The sequence below is a fragment of the Bubalus kerabau genome, chromosome 20 (assembly GCF_029407905.1).
Source record: "Bubalus kerabau isolate K-KA32 ecotype Philippines breed swamp buffalo chromosome 20, PCC_UOA_SB_1v2, whole genome shotgun sequence".
In the NCBI taxonomy this organism is placed as follows: domain Eukaryota; kingdom Metazoa; phylum Chordata; class Mammalia; order Artiodactyla; family Bovidae; genus Bubalus; species Bubalus kerabau.
Window position 1 is genome coordinate 40601260 of NC_073643.1, and position 14919 is coordinate 40616178.

A 14919-nucleotide genomic window follows, 5' to 3' on the forward strand; every position below is an offset into this window, starting at 1 on the left:
GAAGTGTTAACTAACTTCAATTTGCAGTGCCTGACAGTCACGTCTTGTAGAGAAATGATACTTTGTGATCTAAGGTAAAGTCACAGTAATGAAAACTACTCTTTTTAGTTATTAGCAAACATGCATATCGACTGTGGAAATTTAAGGGGTTTGTGGCAGCTCTCCTAATGACCCATATTACAGTGTTTTAATAGGTTTCTTTGGAGATAACTTTGATTGTGACATCTCAAGCAGTATGCATTCTTAGTTTAGTTTTTCTTACCATAAATGATTTTGTAACCACTGAATGAGACCACCTGCTTACCTTTCCAGAACATCTAATTTATTTAAAAGTCTAATCCTTCCCCCTCCCCATCTTTTTGAATCCTTGGACTCTAAAGCTATACAGGAAGCAAAGACAATTGGTTGAATGTCTCCTTTGAGTAAAGTAATAAGGAAATACTCACTATATACTCAGGTTAAACTACCCCCACAATATGACTTGGGTAGGAGGTGGTCTAGATTGAAATAGAATTTTTTTACTTGTCACATCCTCAGTTTTTTAAATTGAGGGGATCAGGGAAAGCTGTCATTTTTCTAATATTATTTAAGGACAGACAGTGGAAGATAAAGTATTTTTGAGTATTTTTTGATGGAGCTTTCAACCAAAAGAAAAACCAGAGACTATCTCTGGGTTATCTGGTGAAGATTTATCCATTAGAGTATCTTTGCCAGAAAAAAAAATTAAAAATAGGGGAAAAAAAAAAAACCTGTACGACCCTGCAATCTCAACTCCCCTCTTGCCAGGTTGAATTTCTAGAAAGAGCTGGAGATTTTAATATCAGTTTCAGTTCCTGGAATCTCAGTCCAGGCTGTGGATAGTGATGCCATATATGGTGGAGCCTCTGGATACCGTGTGCTCCAGACAGCTCCCGGCTCTAGGGGAGAGCTTCAAACTCCAGGGGAAGTGCTGGGGGTCCAGGCAGGGTGAAGTGGGCAGAGTATGCAGGGGTAGTCGAGATAGAGCCACTGTCTGAGAATTCCATGTTCACGTTCTCCTGTTTCTTTGCAGAAACCTGGGATGGACGTGGCCGATGCGTACGTGACTTTCGTCCGCCACTCTCAGGATGTCCTTCGTGATAAGGTCAATGAGGAGATGTATATAGAAAGGTTATTTGATGTAAGTAAATGCCTTCTCCTCCTTGAAGGCCAAGGAGGAGACCCTCCAAAATGTGACAAAATAAAGAGACAGGAGGATAAGTCACATTTTGAGAAAATGGATTGGTCCTGATGCAAACTAAATCTTTTCCTTCCCCTCCTCCTTAGGCTCTTATCTGTCCTGTGTCTGTCCCCAACCCTCCCTGGCGTGGCCGTGTCTCAGTCCCCACCTGTGTGATACATAGCGCGGCACACAGCCTCGCACAAGCCGGCTCCTCCCTGCACGAAGCTTGTGAGGTGGCAGCTTCCTCTAACTGGCAAAGCCCTTCCTGGGTCATGGTTCCCCTTCTTGTAACCCAGCCCTGCTTTAGGGAGATGCTCCCTGCCGTCTGGGAGACTGCGGCTGGCCCCTCTCCTGAGGGTGGTTCACAGCTGTGGCATGCAGCTGTTGCAGGAAACGTAGCACCGTTATCACTTCAAAGATGATTGTGTTTCTGGAAGACTAGAAATCTTTAGCTAGCCCTGGGTTTTGGCAAACACTTCATGTCAGTTACTTGTTCTTTTGCTGTTCTAAACCGGGGTGTCCCTTCCCCACTTCTCCCACCCCACCCACTTTAAAATTTGGAAAAAGAAGCAGGGGTATAAAGAGCAGTTACATCAGGCTGCCAGACCTGGCTTGAAGTTCAGAGAACACATTTCTGAGGGGTACTAGTTACCAAGTAAACGTACTTCCACCGTGACTACATCTGCACTCCCAAAGCAAACCACTGAGGTCAAAAGCAAAAAATAAAAAGGAATCTGCTTCGGTCTCAAATTTTCTGCCTCTTTCAGGCCAAAGCAGATGGGGCTGCCTGATTTAGCCAGATATTTTGTTTCAAGTTCCCAACGAATTTGCCAGTGTAGACCCGGCCAGAGTGCATGGAAGCCGGCATACTTGTCTCCGTGTGGCTCTAACTGTACAGCCTACTCCTGTCTTGTGAAGCGTGAGCTCCTCCTGTCCAGGTTTCCGTATTTTGAGTGCCAGCTCGAACATTAATGTTTTGGTCTACTATGGAATCCGTGTTTCTGTATTTTTTCTGCGATTGTGTTCAGCAATTTACATCGAGTTTGTGTGTGTGTGTGTGTGTGTGTTTTTGTTCCATGGCTAAGTGAGCTCATTGTTGGCACCGCTTAAGAATCAGCAGCTCCTGACTTTTCTGCGCTTTGTCTTCCAGCTCATTTGCTTTCCTCGTGTGTTGAAAAGGCTCCTGTCTTTTTTTTTTTTTTTTTTCCTCGTTTCTAATCATCCCCTTTCTGTGTTCAATATCGCTCTTTCCTCTGCATCACCTTTCTTCGAGAAAACCCTTCTTACTTTTTAATTCCCACCCGTCCTCTCTCAGATTAAAATGGAACTTATCTCTCATGTCAAATGTTTTATCACATTGTATCAAGTGGCATGAATTAGAATCAAATAATCTTCCTGTGTACATCTTCTAGCATGGCCCACATCCACTGAGAATGCCTCATACATGCATAAAGCTCACCGGCGGGTCCTCTCCCTTCTCTGCATGCGTGCCTTTATGAAAGTGCCAAGCCCGGAGTGCCTGGGGCCCGATCACCCAGCCAATAGGCATTGAAAACAGTCAGGCAGCACCCTTGGGTCTGCGTTTTGGAGTGTGGACTCTCTGCCCATCTCCGCTGAATGAAATTCCAAGCCACAAATGTTCAGGAAGCCTGTGGGGTTGTTCTTTTCAATGCCTAGGTTGCCTTTTTTTTCTTTTCTTTGATCAGTATCTTCTAATTCTCAGTTTTGTGTGGCCCTCGTGTGCGTGTTTCTGTGTGAGTGTGTGTGTGAATAACCCAGTGCTCTCCAAAATTTTCAGATATCTAGTACTGAATTTCATGTTGAATCCACAGTTTAGCCTATTATTTCATTGACAAATAACCCACTTTTTCCTCCTGATTTTTTTTTTTTTTTTAAATTAGAAGTCGTGCATGGTGGGGGGAAAAATGTTTTTAAGGTGGCTTTGTCAAAGGCAGCAAGGCAGATTGTCCTTTTCTGGGGCTTTTTTAAAGGGAAAGTACAACTGGATCTTGATTTTAAAAGTACGGTTGTAGCTTTGGCCAGCACAGATGGTAAACTGGACTTGCCCAACTGTTGAAGAACAGAGGCAAATTCAAGCCCTCTGGTCATTGGTGTGAATTAATAATGAAAAGAAACAATACACAGAGTATGTTTCTTGGGATGCAAATTATGTTTAGAGTTATTCAGAAATTCACAAGTGTGTCAAATCCCTTGTGGAATTACAAACTGACCAGCATAAAATGGCATCAGTAATGTTATCAGAATCCCCACGATTTAATCTCCCGTTGTCCTAATTCTGTTTTTCCAAAGGAATCTTAATTGCACTTCCCTGAATATCTGAGTTTAAAACTTAAACATTACAATCATTCACTGAACATCACTCCCACCCCTGTGGAAAAAAATTTTTCAGCAGTTTTATTTCAAGATAGCAAATTTCTGTGCCATTTACTTCCTTACTTCCCAAATAACCTGCTCCCCTAATTTACAGAATATTGGTGCTAGGCAACCTCACTGATGTCGTGCAGGAAAAGTTCTTGAATCTGTCATGATTTTAAAACATTTGTCATTTGATAAAACCCAGAGCTTCTCAAGAAGCTTCATTACCATGCAGCCCCAGTAATTTAATTCAGTACTTACTGTTTTTCTATAATCTAGCAGCAAAACATCAGATTACCAACATGTTTGATTATCTTCGGCTTCTGGTTCCTCAAGTAGGATGTTTATTTCTTTACATATATGCTCTGGAAGGCCCTCATTGTCTACTAAGCTACACAAGGGAATCGGAATATTGAGGCAAAAAGGGTGTCTGTAAAACCTCCATTTCTTGCTACAGTGGAGTTACCCTTTCAACTTCATTCTTAATGATAGTGGTCCTGGGGCGGGTTTCTAAACAATTGGCAGAAAGCTATTGAGAAAAACTTGTTGATCTGAGAGGTGTCTCTTCGAAATTGTTGCATTTTGATAAATGGCAAAAATGAATAATAGAACGTTAGCATTTTGAATGAGGAAAATATGTATCTCCGAGATTGTTTGCTGTTTGGAGGTTGTTGATTTTGATTATTGTGTCATTCTCTGTTTTTTAGTTCCTGCTGGCATCTGTCATTCCGAGGAGTGTTCTCAGAGTTCCCGTTGTGTTTTTAACGGTGTTTCAAAGGCTCAGTTTGATTTACCTGGGAAGTCCTTTAAGTTCTTATTATTCAGGATTATTTTCATTCTTTTTTTTTTTTTTTTTTGCCTCTGAGGGTACCCTGTGGAAGAGTCTGGATGGCTTTAGAGTGTATCTGTTCCTGAGAATGTTTAGACTAATACCCAGTCATTTAATGAGTGCATCTTCCGTTTTACCCAAGCACCGATCTCCGTGTTCTCTCTCTCTGTCTCTGTCTGAGCTGGGGTTTTTCTTTTGCTCGTCATTGTACTTCTGGCTGGAATTGGGTGTTTGTGGGAGATTATCGGCATAGCATTTGGGGCTCTATATTTAATGTTCTGCATTTTTATCTATTTTATTATGTAACTTAAGAACAGCTTTCCAAATTCATCTTCGCCAAAATTTTTTTTTTAAACAGGCATTTTCTAGGTTGATTGAAGAAATACAGTCAAGCATAATATTGTCTCACCAAGTCTTTTCAATGCAGTGGAAGTTTCCCTGTTTATTAATCACTGATTCATATAGTCCTCCTATAAAATGCTAACAACCTTTTTAGTCATGCACACACACACAAAAAAAACACTGATCGGTTCAAAATTAAGTGCTGACAGGAGAAGAATCCTCAAACTGTTTCTCTTGGTGTTTTAGATATGTAGCTGTACATTTTTTCATCTGCATGTTTGTAATTTTTTTTTTTTGCTAAAAAAATAGTGATCCATTGTAAACCAGTTCTAATTGCTCAAAATAACAGTTTATAATATTTGGGAGGTGGGGGAAGATGCAGAGGTTTAGAGCAAGCACATATGCTGATATGTACAATCATAGGGAATCTAAATTATATTGAAGATGCTGAATTCTGAAAAGAGAATTGATTACTGTCAGACTCAAGTGAGAGCTTGGCCTCTTTGAAAATTATTGCTGACTTTTAAAGAAAATATAAAACATGGAGATGAATAATCTCCATATTCCTGAAGCAGCAGCTTGAAAAGGAAAGCAGAGCCCAAGAAATAACTCGAAGACAGAGATTTAAAGCTTGAGTGTCCATTATTCATGCAGATAGCCTCCCCCACCTCCTCTGGTGATTAATTCACCATTTGCCCTGAAACAAAAACATGCTTTTGGAAATTAGAGATCAGATCATCAAGAGAAGCACCTAAGATTTCAAGGTCTAAACAAAAATTAATTTATTTTCTTTCCTCCTTGTACTTCTTGAAGACACAGACTGAGAAGAAAATCGGGATTAAAAGAGATGTGCTTAGGGTGAATTCATCTGCTTAAACCTCACAGGCTCGGAGATGAGTGATTAAAAAGCCATCTCAAACTTGGATGGCATCCACATTGGGGGTAATGCTGCATGCACACTGCCTTCCTCGGGCCCCCGTGTCACCGTGAACCAGGCCTAGGGAACACTGGACTGGAGATGATACGTGGATTATATAGGTCAATTATACACTTAATCTGCCTTCTGGAGGATTAAGTATTTGCAGATTGACTCTGCATTTGGCTTCTCCGTGGCAGTTATCAGATCAGGAAAGGGCCCCCTTACCACACCGCCTCATAAGTACTTAATCAGGCAGCGCAGTCAGGTTCGTTTGGGGCCACCGCCCCGTATTCTCTGCCTTTCACGGATTTTAATTTGCTGTTCCATTATCAAATCATGTATTTGTCCACTTTATGTGTCAGCCCAGTAATTGAGTGTGAATATGTCCCTTTAAAGGGGTAATTTGAAAACTGAAACCCCTGCCTATTAAAATATATTTGCTGTATTTATTTATATAAGACGCCACAGATAACCTGATTAAATTACAAAAGCACAACCTAAGTGAACATGTATCAATCAAAGTAGGAGCCATTCTGCTCGAGGAAGGAAGTGTACAGAAGACCAGGCAGCAAGAGAAACATTATGTTCTTAGGTGATATCTGTCAGTGTGTGGTCAGCTATGCCACAGAGGGAAGTTACCTCCAAAAGAACAAAAGTGGGGAGAAGCATACAAGATTCACCAATAGAATAGGTTGTGGTTCTAAGGGCTGGTTAAAGAAAATCAAGGCATATGGTCTTCAAGACTGAACTGAGACAGTGAGTTATCTCCTCTAGAAGCAAGAAGCCGGCTTGGCTGCCCCTTCATGGGAGTTCTGGGGTAGTGAGCCTGGGCCTGTCTTCTGGAGCCTTCAGAATTCACCCTTGATCCTCACAAGCTGGGTGACCATGAACAAGGTACTTAATCTCTCAGAGTTTCAGCTGATTCCTCTGTGTAAGAGATGATAATAAGCAGAACCTTCCTGTGGAGTGGTTTGAGGGTGAAGCACCGGGCACTCCTGCCAGCATCAGGCTCAGGAAGCGTTTGGTAAGTGTCAGCCACCACCAGCACCATTATCACATCATCGTCATCCCTGAAGTGGAAAGGCTTTTCCCAGGCATCTTTTTTTCTTGTTAAAACAAAACCCCACATCCGTGTGAAGGTGCTGTAAGAATCGTGCCGTCACTTGCAGGCATTAACTCCAAACTTGCTTAGAATTACAGGATGTAGAGTAGCCTGGTACCTTTGGTAACACATAGTTCTGAAGCAGGTAGAAGAATGGTGATCAGGGCTGGGGCTTTGACGTAAGCCAGACAGGAGAAGGGGTTCTGTTTTTGCCACTTCTTAGCTGTTTAACTTCGGGTTGACTAGTTAACCTCTCTGAGCCTCAGATTTCTCACCTATGAAGAAACTGACTGCTTAACAGTTGTTTTGAGGACTGAAGAACATAATGAATATAGACTGGCATAGTTAAAAATTTGACAAGTCTTTTATCATCATCATCATCTCATAGAACTATCTGTTCATTCCATTGACTCTGAAATGGCCTAGCCCTACCCCCTAAACAAAGCGACAGTATGTTGGCAAATAACTTGTAATTGACCTTCTGATTGGGGAAGGGAAAGATAGGAAGGAGTGACGATGCCTTTTATTATTACAGAGGAAACAAATGTACATTTTAGACATTTAGAAAATACAGCTAAGCAAAAATAAGAAAATGTTACATGTCCAGCAGGCAGAGTGTTTATTCTTTGATTCTTTTTCTGTTTATGTATATGATATACTTTTAACCAAAGTAAGTGAGGAAAAATTGCTATTTTTAAGTTGGTGGTCTTGATTTTCAGTGTCAGTAAGTGTTCATCTAATTCACTGTCCATATTCAGAATTTCCCACTTGTCCCCAAAATATTCTTTATAGTTGGTGTGTGCAACCCAGGCTGTGATTCGGGGCCACACGTTGTTTCTGGTGGAGATGCACATTCAATTTCTTTTTTACCAGTACTGGCCCTTTTTTCATGATCCTGACTTAAAGGGACCGTCGTGCCAATTGTTCTGCAGACTGGAGGAGTTTATTACTATCTAAACATAGAACTAATTTAAGGAGAAAAAAATATATATCTAGCTGAATTCAACCAAGTAGCTCTTTTGGACATAATTAGTAACTCAGCATAGTTCAACCAGGGTTTGTTTTTTTTTTTTTAAAAGCTGTTCTCTGTATGTAAGGAAAATTTCTGAAGCTAGTTTTAAAATAAAGAAAAAGCTAAACCGCAAGGACTTCACAGAGGTCAGGAACAAATTGCCCACATGAAGAGCTATGGTGATTTTATTTCCTGCACTAAGGCACAGGTATCTGAGCTGAAGAAGGAAATCTGAGGTCCCAGTTCAGTATTTCTCATCTCACTGTAACTGCTTTGGTGAAATCTTGGACTGGGAACTTAGACTGGCCTCCCCCACTCCCACCTCACATCGTTTGGAAGGGTTCTTTGTTAATTCTGCTAGGATTTTCTCTGAGGTTATCAATCTGAAATTAAGCCCTTCAAATCAGTCTGAAGCTGAGCTTTTCAATACTCCCCAGATCCAGCTTTAATTGAACTATGACCTCAACCCCATCATCCTCAGTGATGAGGCTAAAGAGTGTTTTCTCCAGGCTCCTAGGATATCCTTGAGAATCTGTGTGATTATATATACTTGAACAGGAAAACAGATCCAAAATGAATCAGGAAATATAGGAAAGGAAAGATTACTGATTTTTTTTTCCACCTGATCGTGAATCCCAAAGTAAACTCTGGCAGTTCAGGCATGTCCTGGGCCAAGTATCATTTCCCAAGTAGAATGTGGAAACGGAACACAGAGTCAAAGGGAATTGAAAAGCGGAAAACCTGTCCATCTACCTTGATTTGTAACATTATAAGGAATATAAAATACAAACACACACACACATATGATTAGGGTTTGAGTTCTTGAAGTGAACCTAAGACTGGGGACCATTCCAAGCTGGAATTAGAAAACAGTTCACTTTCATGACTTTTACCCAGTGCTCCTTAAAGACCCAGTGTCTTCATGACTTCCCTGGTTCCCATCGTGTAAATCTGCTTTTAGCAGATGTGCTATTTGCTCCACTGTTAAGGTGAAGAAAACTTAGTTCTGCCCTTGTTGGAATATTGGCAGTATTATTCAGATATTAAGCCCAAAGGGTAAGGCATGAATAATGGTGATCTTTGACATGATGGAAAGCAAGCTCTACTAGAATGGGAGGGGATGGAAAAAAGAATGTTTTCATGCCTCTGATGCCCTATGGCAGTGAATCTTATTTTCAAATACATATCCTTCAAAATAACTAGTAAAGGATAGCAGTTATTTTGCATTTCGAGTCTTAGGTATAGAAACACATGTCTATTCCACAGGCTTCTTCCCATGCCTGAGGTTTCAACAGTCGTGCATGCAGAAAAGATAAGGAGGCATTAATAGATTTGGATTATTTGGATTAATTGTATCAAATGGGCTGTTACTATCCAAAAGGAAGTATTTACTTTTTGTCAGCATTATTCTTACAGATTTATATTTCAGGGCCATGTCTTCAAGTAGTTCTTTCTGATCTAGATGTTATCTCTGAAGCCATTCATAGAAATAGATCTCGTTTACTTTCAGGCAAACTTGACATAAAACCAGTCTTGAATTTTTTCTGGAGCTTGCGCCTCCCAAAGAGTTTTGCTAAGTATCTTTATCAGAACAGCTTTCTGTGTTCCAAGAGACATTTGGTGAATACAGTTAATTTGTTTTCTTTTCCAGCGGAGAATGTTCCAATAGTCATTCTAAGAAGCCAAGCTGATTGCTCTGTTACATTAAGGTCACAGTATCCTTGCTAACATGACCCACACAATACTTTTGTGTCTTAGAAAAGGTTTGTTTTTTTCTTATGGCAGACTTACGGCATGGAGGCAGTAAGTGACAGACTCACACGTGTACGTGCATGCACACACACACACACACACACACACACCATACATACAGGCACACACACAGTAGCCAAGGCACATTTTGTGGAACAAATATTATCACATTGGGTTTCAAGATACAAGATGTACTAAATCCTCAAATACTTCCCTTCTTGCAGTGCTCTGTAGAGGTTACTATCATAAAATTTCACTATCTCTTGATGTCTAAGTCATAATCGCTTGCCCTAAAATTTTTTAATGAATGGATTTTAAATATCATCTAGGTTCTTATTATTCAAAGTGTGGTTCTATGGACCATCAGCATCTGTCTCCTCTGGGAGTACAGAATTGCAGCCCAACCCCAGCTGAAACGGATCTGAATCTACATTTTAACAAGATCCTCTGTTGATTTAACATTTGAGAAGTACCGTGTAAGATCAGTGACTCTTTTATGTGCCTATGACTCACAATAGGAAGCACATTTTATATTACAACCCAGTATGTATTTATGCATACACACACAACAACAAAAGTTTATGAAACAGTTTTCACCCTCTGTGGGGTGCAGTGTGATATCTTCTTTTTCGTCTTTCGGAAGTCTTGATGGTAACCAATGAAATGATTTCATTGTATGATTTGTAGGTTGTAAGAGGTCCTTAGAGAGCAGAGGTTCTCACTCTCGGCACTACTGACTTTTCAAGCCAGATAGTTCTTGGTTGTGGGTGTGCTGGCCTGTGTACTGAAGGATGCTGAGCAGCCTCCCTGGCTTCTACCCACCAGGTGCCAGGGGCAACCCCTTCTCAACTGTAATGGCCCAACCTCTAGACATTTCCAGAAGTACCCTGGGAGCAGGGGGGATACCAAAATCACTCCTGTTTGAGAACCACTGATCTGGCTGATCCAGAGGTTAAGGCCCCACATAAACAAGGGAGCCTTACGTCTCTAGCGTCACGTGCCCCTCTGTCACCACCATCGCACACATTTGAGAAGTATGTGTAGCATCAGCAACGAAGAGTCCACTTGTCAGCCCCAGACGTGACATGGAGGCTGTGCCTGTCTTGGAAGTGGATTATATTTGGGGGGCTTCGTGCAGTGATAGGACAAGCTTGTGAGACATCCAGGACTCCCCACCTCCCCCCCCCCCAGTCTCCCAGGAGGAGTCACTCAAAACCAGGGGAGGGATCCAGAGCAGCAAGTTAGGTCAGCAGTACAGATTCCCACTTTGACCTCCCTCAATTGCTTTGCTTTTTATAATTTCATCAGGACCTTGGTTAAAAAAAATTTTTTTTTTGCTTCTACCAGGTGGCTACAAGTTATTTTTGTGTGTCCAAAAACCTGAAAAGAAGGCTCAACTTGAATACTTCATTCATCCTAAATTCCCAGTTCAGAAGAGAACAGTTAACAGCCTCCTGTTCTGTTAAACTCCTGCTGAGTTGACTAAAAATCCAGTTAATGGAGTCTAGCAATTTGCCACCAGTATGAATATTCCTGTATCAGAGGCTTATAATGATTGTGCTGCTTGCCACATTGGGTCACCTTGACTGCCTTTGGCAGAATTTTTCACCCTAACCATCCCTGGACTAATTAATGCCCATTATACCAACAAATCTCCAGGTCTTGCCCAGGATGGGGTTATTATTAATTACCAGATCTTCATGCCATCCAGAATATAAAAGACCCTATCATATTTTGTGTAAAAAAAATTTTTTGGCAAAGAACAAATAATATGTAAACCAAGTTAAATTCATGAGTTTTCCAGTACAATTCTCTAAATCAGTAGGGTTTTTTCCCCCCAATTTGGCTTAAAAAATTTTTTTTTCTACAATTTTTAAAGGTTACTTTCCATTTGCATTTATTACAAAACATTGGTTGTTTTCTCCATGTTATACAATACATCCTTGAGCCTGTTTTACACCTTTTTTAAGGAAGAGAACTATCACCTCCTTTTATTCAAAAAGTTCATTATTTGGCCTACGGATCCATCCTGTTAAAGAGAAGAGACCCAGCTATCAGGTACCTCACCGATCTGGGGAGTACTAGACCAGTGTTTTTTTCACCCAGAGGTGGTTTCACCTCCCAGAAACCATTCAACAATGACTGGAGACACTTTCAGTTGTCACAGATAGAAAGGTGCTGTTAGCGTCTAGTGAGTAGAGACCGGGAAGGCTGCAGTGGACAGCCCCACAACAAGGAATTATCTAGCTCAAAATGTCGATAATTTAAAAATCCTTTGTCTGCAATGATATGGGCTGTTTAACTTTAAATGGTGGTAAAAAATCATCCAATTATCTTCAGATCATTTTCTCACCAAGGGATTCCAATTTCTGTCTCTAAAGAATACTCAACTTCGGAGATTTATCAGAAACTAGTCTCCAAAATCCTTTTAACAAGCTTCATCCAAAGACATCTTTTTAGGGTCTCAAAAATAAAAACCAAAGAATCTTTAACACCTGCCTTTCTCATCTTGAACTTAACACTTATCCATGAGTGGTTCCCATGAAACTTCAGTACTTCAATAAACCTCCAATCTTGTCAGTTAAATGAATCACCACACCTTCCTTTTACTAAAAAGTGTCCTTTCAAGTTAAGGAACTAACTTCTTTATGTCAAGCAGACATGAAGAGCATAGGCTTTGTAGTAAGACAGCCCCAAGGTCAGTTTTTGGGTCTACGACTGCTTACCTGTTGTGTGACTTTGAGTAACCTCGATTTCCCCCTCTAAAAATAGGGATAAAAACAGTACCTACCTCTTTGGATTAGAACAACTAAATGAGGCAATGAGTAAACCATATGATGCTTGGCGTGTTAGAATCACTCCACAAATGCCCCTTCTTGTTGCTGTCTCCGTCATTGTGGTAGTACCATGAAAACCAACAGAAAGTCTTGCCTAACACTAAAACAAGCTTTGCAACAACGAAAAGTAATGCTACGTTCCTTGTCAACAGGAATTTGAAAAACCAGAGATGAAAATAGTCAGAGAATAGAATAGTAAGTAACAATGAACCCAGTTGTGCTACAGAATCTCTAAAGAAAAAAATTTTTTTCTAATTGAAGTATAGTTGATTTACAATATTATGTCAGTTTTCTGTGTCAGCAAAGTGATGGAGTTATATAAAGAGAGAATTTTCAGATTCTTTTCCATTCTGGTATATTGTAAAATATTGAATATAATTCCCAGTGCTATAAGTAGGATTTTGTTCATCTATTTTATATATAGTAGTTTGTATCTGCTAATCCCCAAATCCTAATTTATCCCTCCCCCACTCCATTTCCCCTTTGGTAACCAAAAGTTTGCTTTCTATGTCTCTGAGTCTGCTTATATTATCTAAGTCCATTTGTATCATATTTTAGACTCCACACATAAGTGATACCATATAATACATATGTTTCTCTGACTTACTTCACGTAGTATGAGAATCTCTAGGTCCATCCAATCCATGATATTGTATGATTTCATTCTTTTTTATGGATGAGTAATATTCATACACACACACACACACCCCCCACATCTTCTTTATCCCTTCATCTGTCGATAGACTCTTAGGTTGCTTCCGTGTCCTGGCTATTGTGAAGAATACTGCTATGAACAGTGGGGTGCGTGTATCTTTTCAAATCAGAGTTTTCTCCAGATATATGCCCAGAAGTGGCATTTCTGGATCATATGATAGCTCTACTTTTAGTTTTTTAAGGAATCTCCAACTGTTTTCCATAGTGGCTGTACCAGTTTACATTCCCACCAACAGTGTAGGAGGGTTCCCTTAAGAAAATCTGCTTTAAACTAGAGCAAAGTCATGTAGGAGGGAGCCTCAGAGATAGTACCCCAGAGGAGCCAGCTTGGGCAGGTTGGGTTTGGGGAAGAGAAAGAGAGAGGATTCTGTGGTCAGGCGCTATACAGGGAAACAGTATTGCTTCTTCTGGGAACATCCCTGACTCACCACCACCATAGCTTCATCAGCCTTGGCAGGACTTCTGTTTGGAGATGTCCTTTCAGAACTTAAGTGATAGCTTCACCCAGGTTATAATGACTCCAGTCTAGGCATCTGGATATTTGCCACGTAGGCATCAGCTGCTCCATCATCTTAAGGGCTAAATTCTTTTTACATTAATAGGTATTGTTTTGTCATTAATATGTGCTTGTTAACCAGGGGTGTACATAAGAATTACTTAGATATTTTTGTGAGCCACAGTTCTCTCATACGTTTTTAGCTTTACCTAATGTCCTTTTTCTGTTCCAGGATCCTATTGATCATATCTCATTATATGCAGTTCTGTGTCATGTTAGGCTCCTCTTTGAATCACATGAAATTTTAAGGAATGTTGGTCAGATATATAGGATACCCCTCTGTTAATTATCTGATTTTTTGAATCATATTTAGACGGGGCTTTAGAATTTGGAAGTTTTATATATATATATATATATATTTTTTTTTTTTAATGTATTCATTCCAGCTGTATGCCACAGATTCTGAGTCAGTAGGTGTAAGATAAAGCTCAAGCATCTGTTTTTTCAAACAAGTCTGAGGGTTCAGCCCAATCACGAATCACTGGCTTAGAGCAGTATTTTCTGCACTGTGGATCATTTTGCCCACCCAGTTTATTTGGAAACGATTAGGAGATGTTTTTGACAGTCACAGCTCTGGGGTCGGGGGAGGGGTGCTACTAAGCTCTGACGGTAGATGGTCAGCATGACACTGCACAGGACAGTCCCCACAGCAGAGTTATCTGGCCCCGAATTTCAACACTAGTAAGGTTGATAAGTCCTGATTTAGTCAAAAAGACATGTTTAGTTCTATTATTTCTAGTAATAACCTTTCCATCTTGTGGCCAACAAAACTACTTTATAACCTTTCTATTGTTATATATATAGCAAGCATACAAAGAGATAGGAGGAGGTACTATTATTTCCATTTTTAAGATAGGAACCTAAGGTCCAAAAAGAGCTTGCCCAAGACCCCCAAGTCCCAGGGACCCCATCTCTTGAAACTGTGGCTTTCCCACCACTGCCACCCTCCACCACCACCACACTGAGAGCAGCAGTGTTCTCTCTCTTACTCACCATTGCATCCATGAACTCTCAGTAACTGTGTGTTAAATAGGTATTGATGAATCCCTAGCCTGTCTCATGGACCTTGTCAAAGATTTTTTTAAAGGATTTTGTAATTTCCAATTCTAACTCAAAAATAGTAATTAAATCCTTTAAATGTTCACTATGGATTTTTGAAACTGTCACCTTATTTTTTTGTTCAGAAGTATATATAGTATTCTGGTTAATTTAATGAAGAATGGATTGTTTTGGTCCATTTGGCTTTTCAGCTTTTCAGTTATTTTGAAGATTTATTAGA

The 14919-nt window shown here is 40.2% G+C and overlaps 1 protein-coding gene across 7 annotated transcripts in view; it reads left to right on the top strand.

Annotated features, from left to right (window-relative positions):
- CADPS (calcium dependent secretion activator) overlaps window positions 1-14919 on the top strand; it is a 474061-nt gene that overhangs the window by 434448 nt on the left and 24694 nt on the right. For 4 of the 7 annotated variants that reach the window (XM_055558508.1, XM_055558510.1, XM_055558511.1 and 1 more), the window contains one exon: window positions 1052-1159. In XM_055558508.1, coding sequence (XP_055414483.1) covers window positions 1052-1159 — 108 coding nt within the window. Of the gene's footprint in view, window positions 1-1051; window positions 1160-4284; window positions 5381-10880; window positions 11908-14919 lie in introns of those variants that run through there. The other 3 variants (XM_055558512.1, XM_055558506.1, XM_055558509.1) reach the window with 3 other exon arrangements.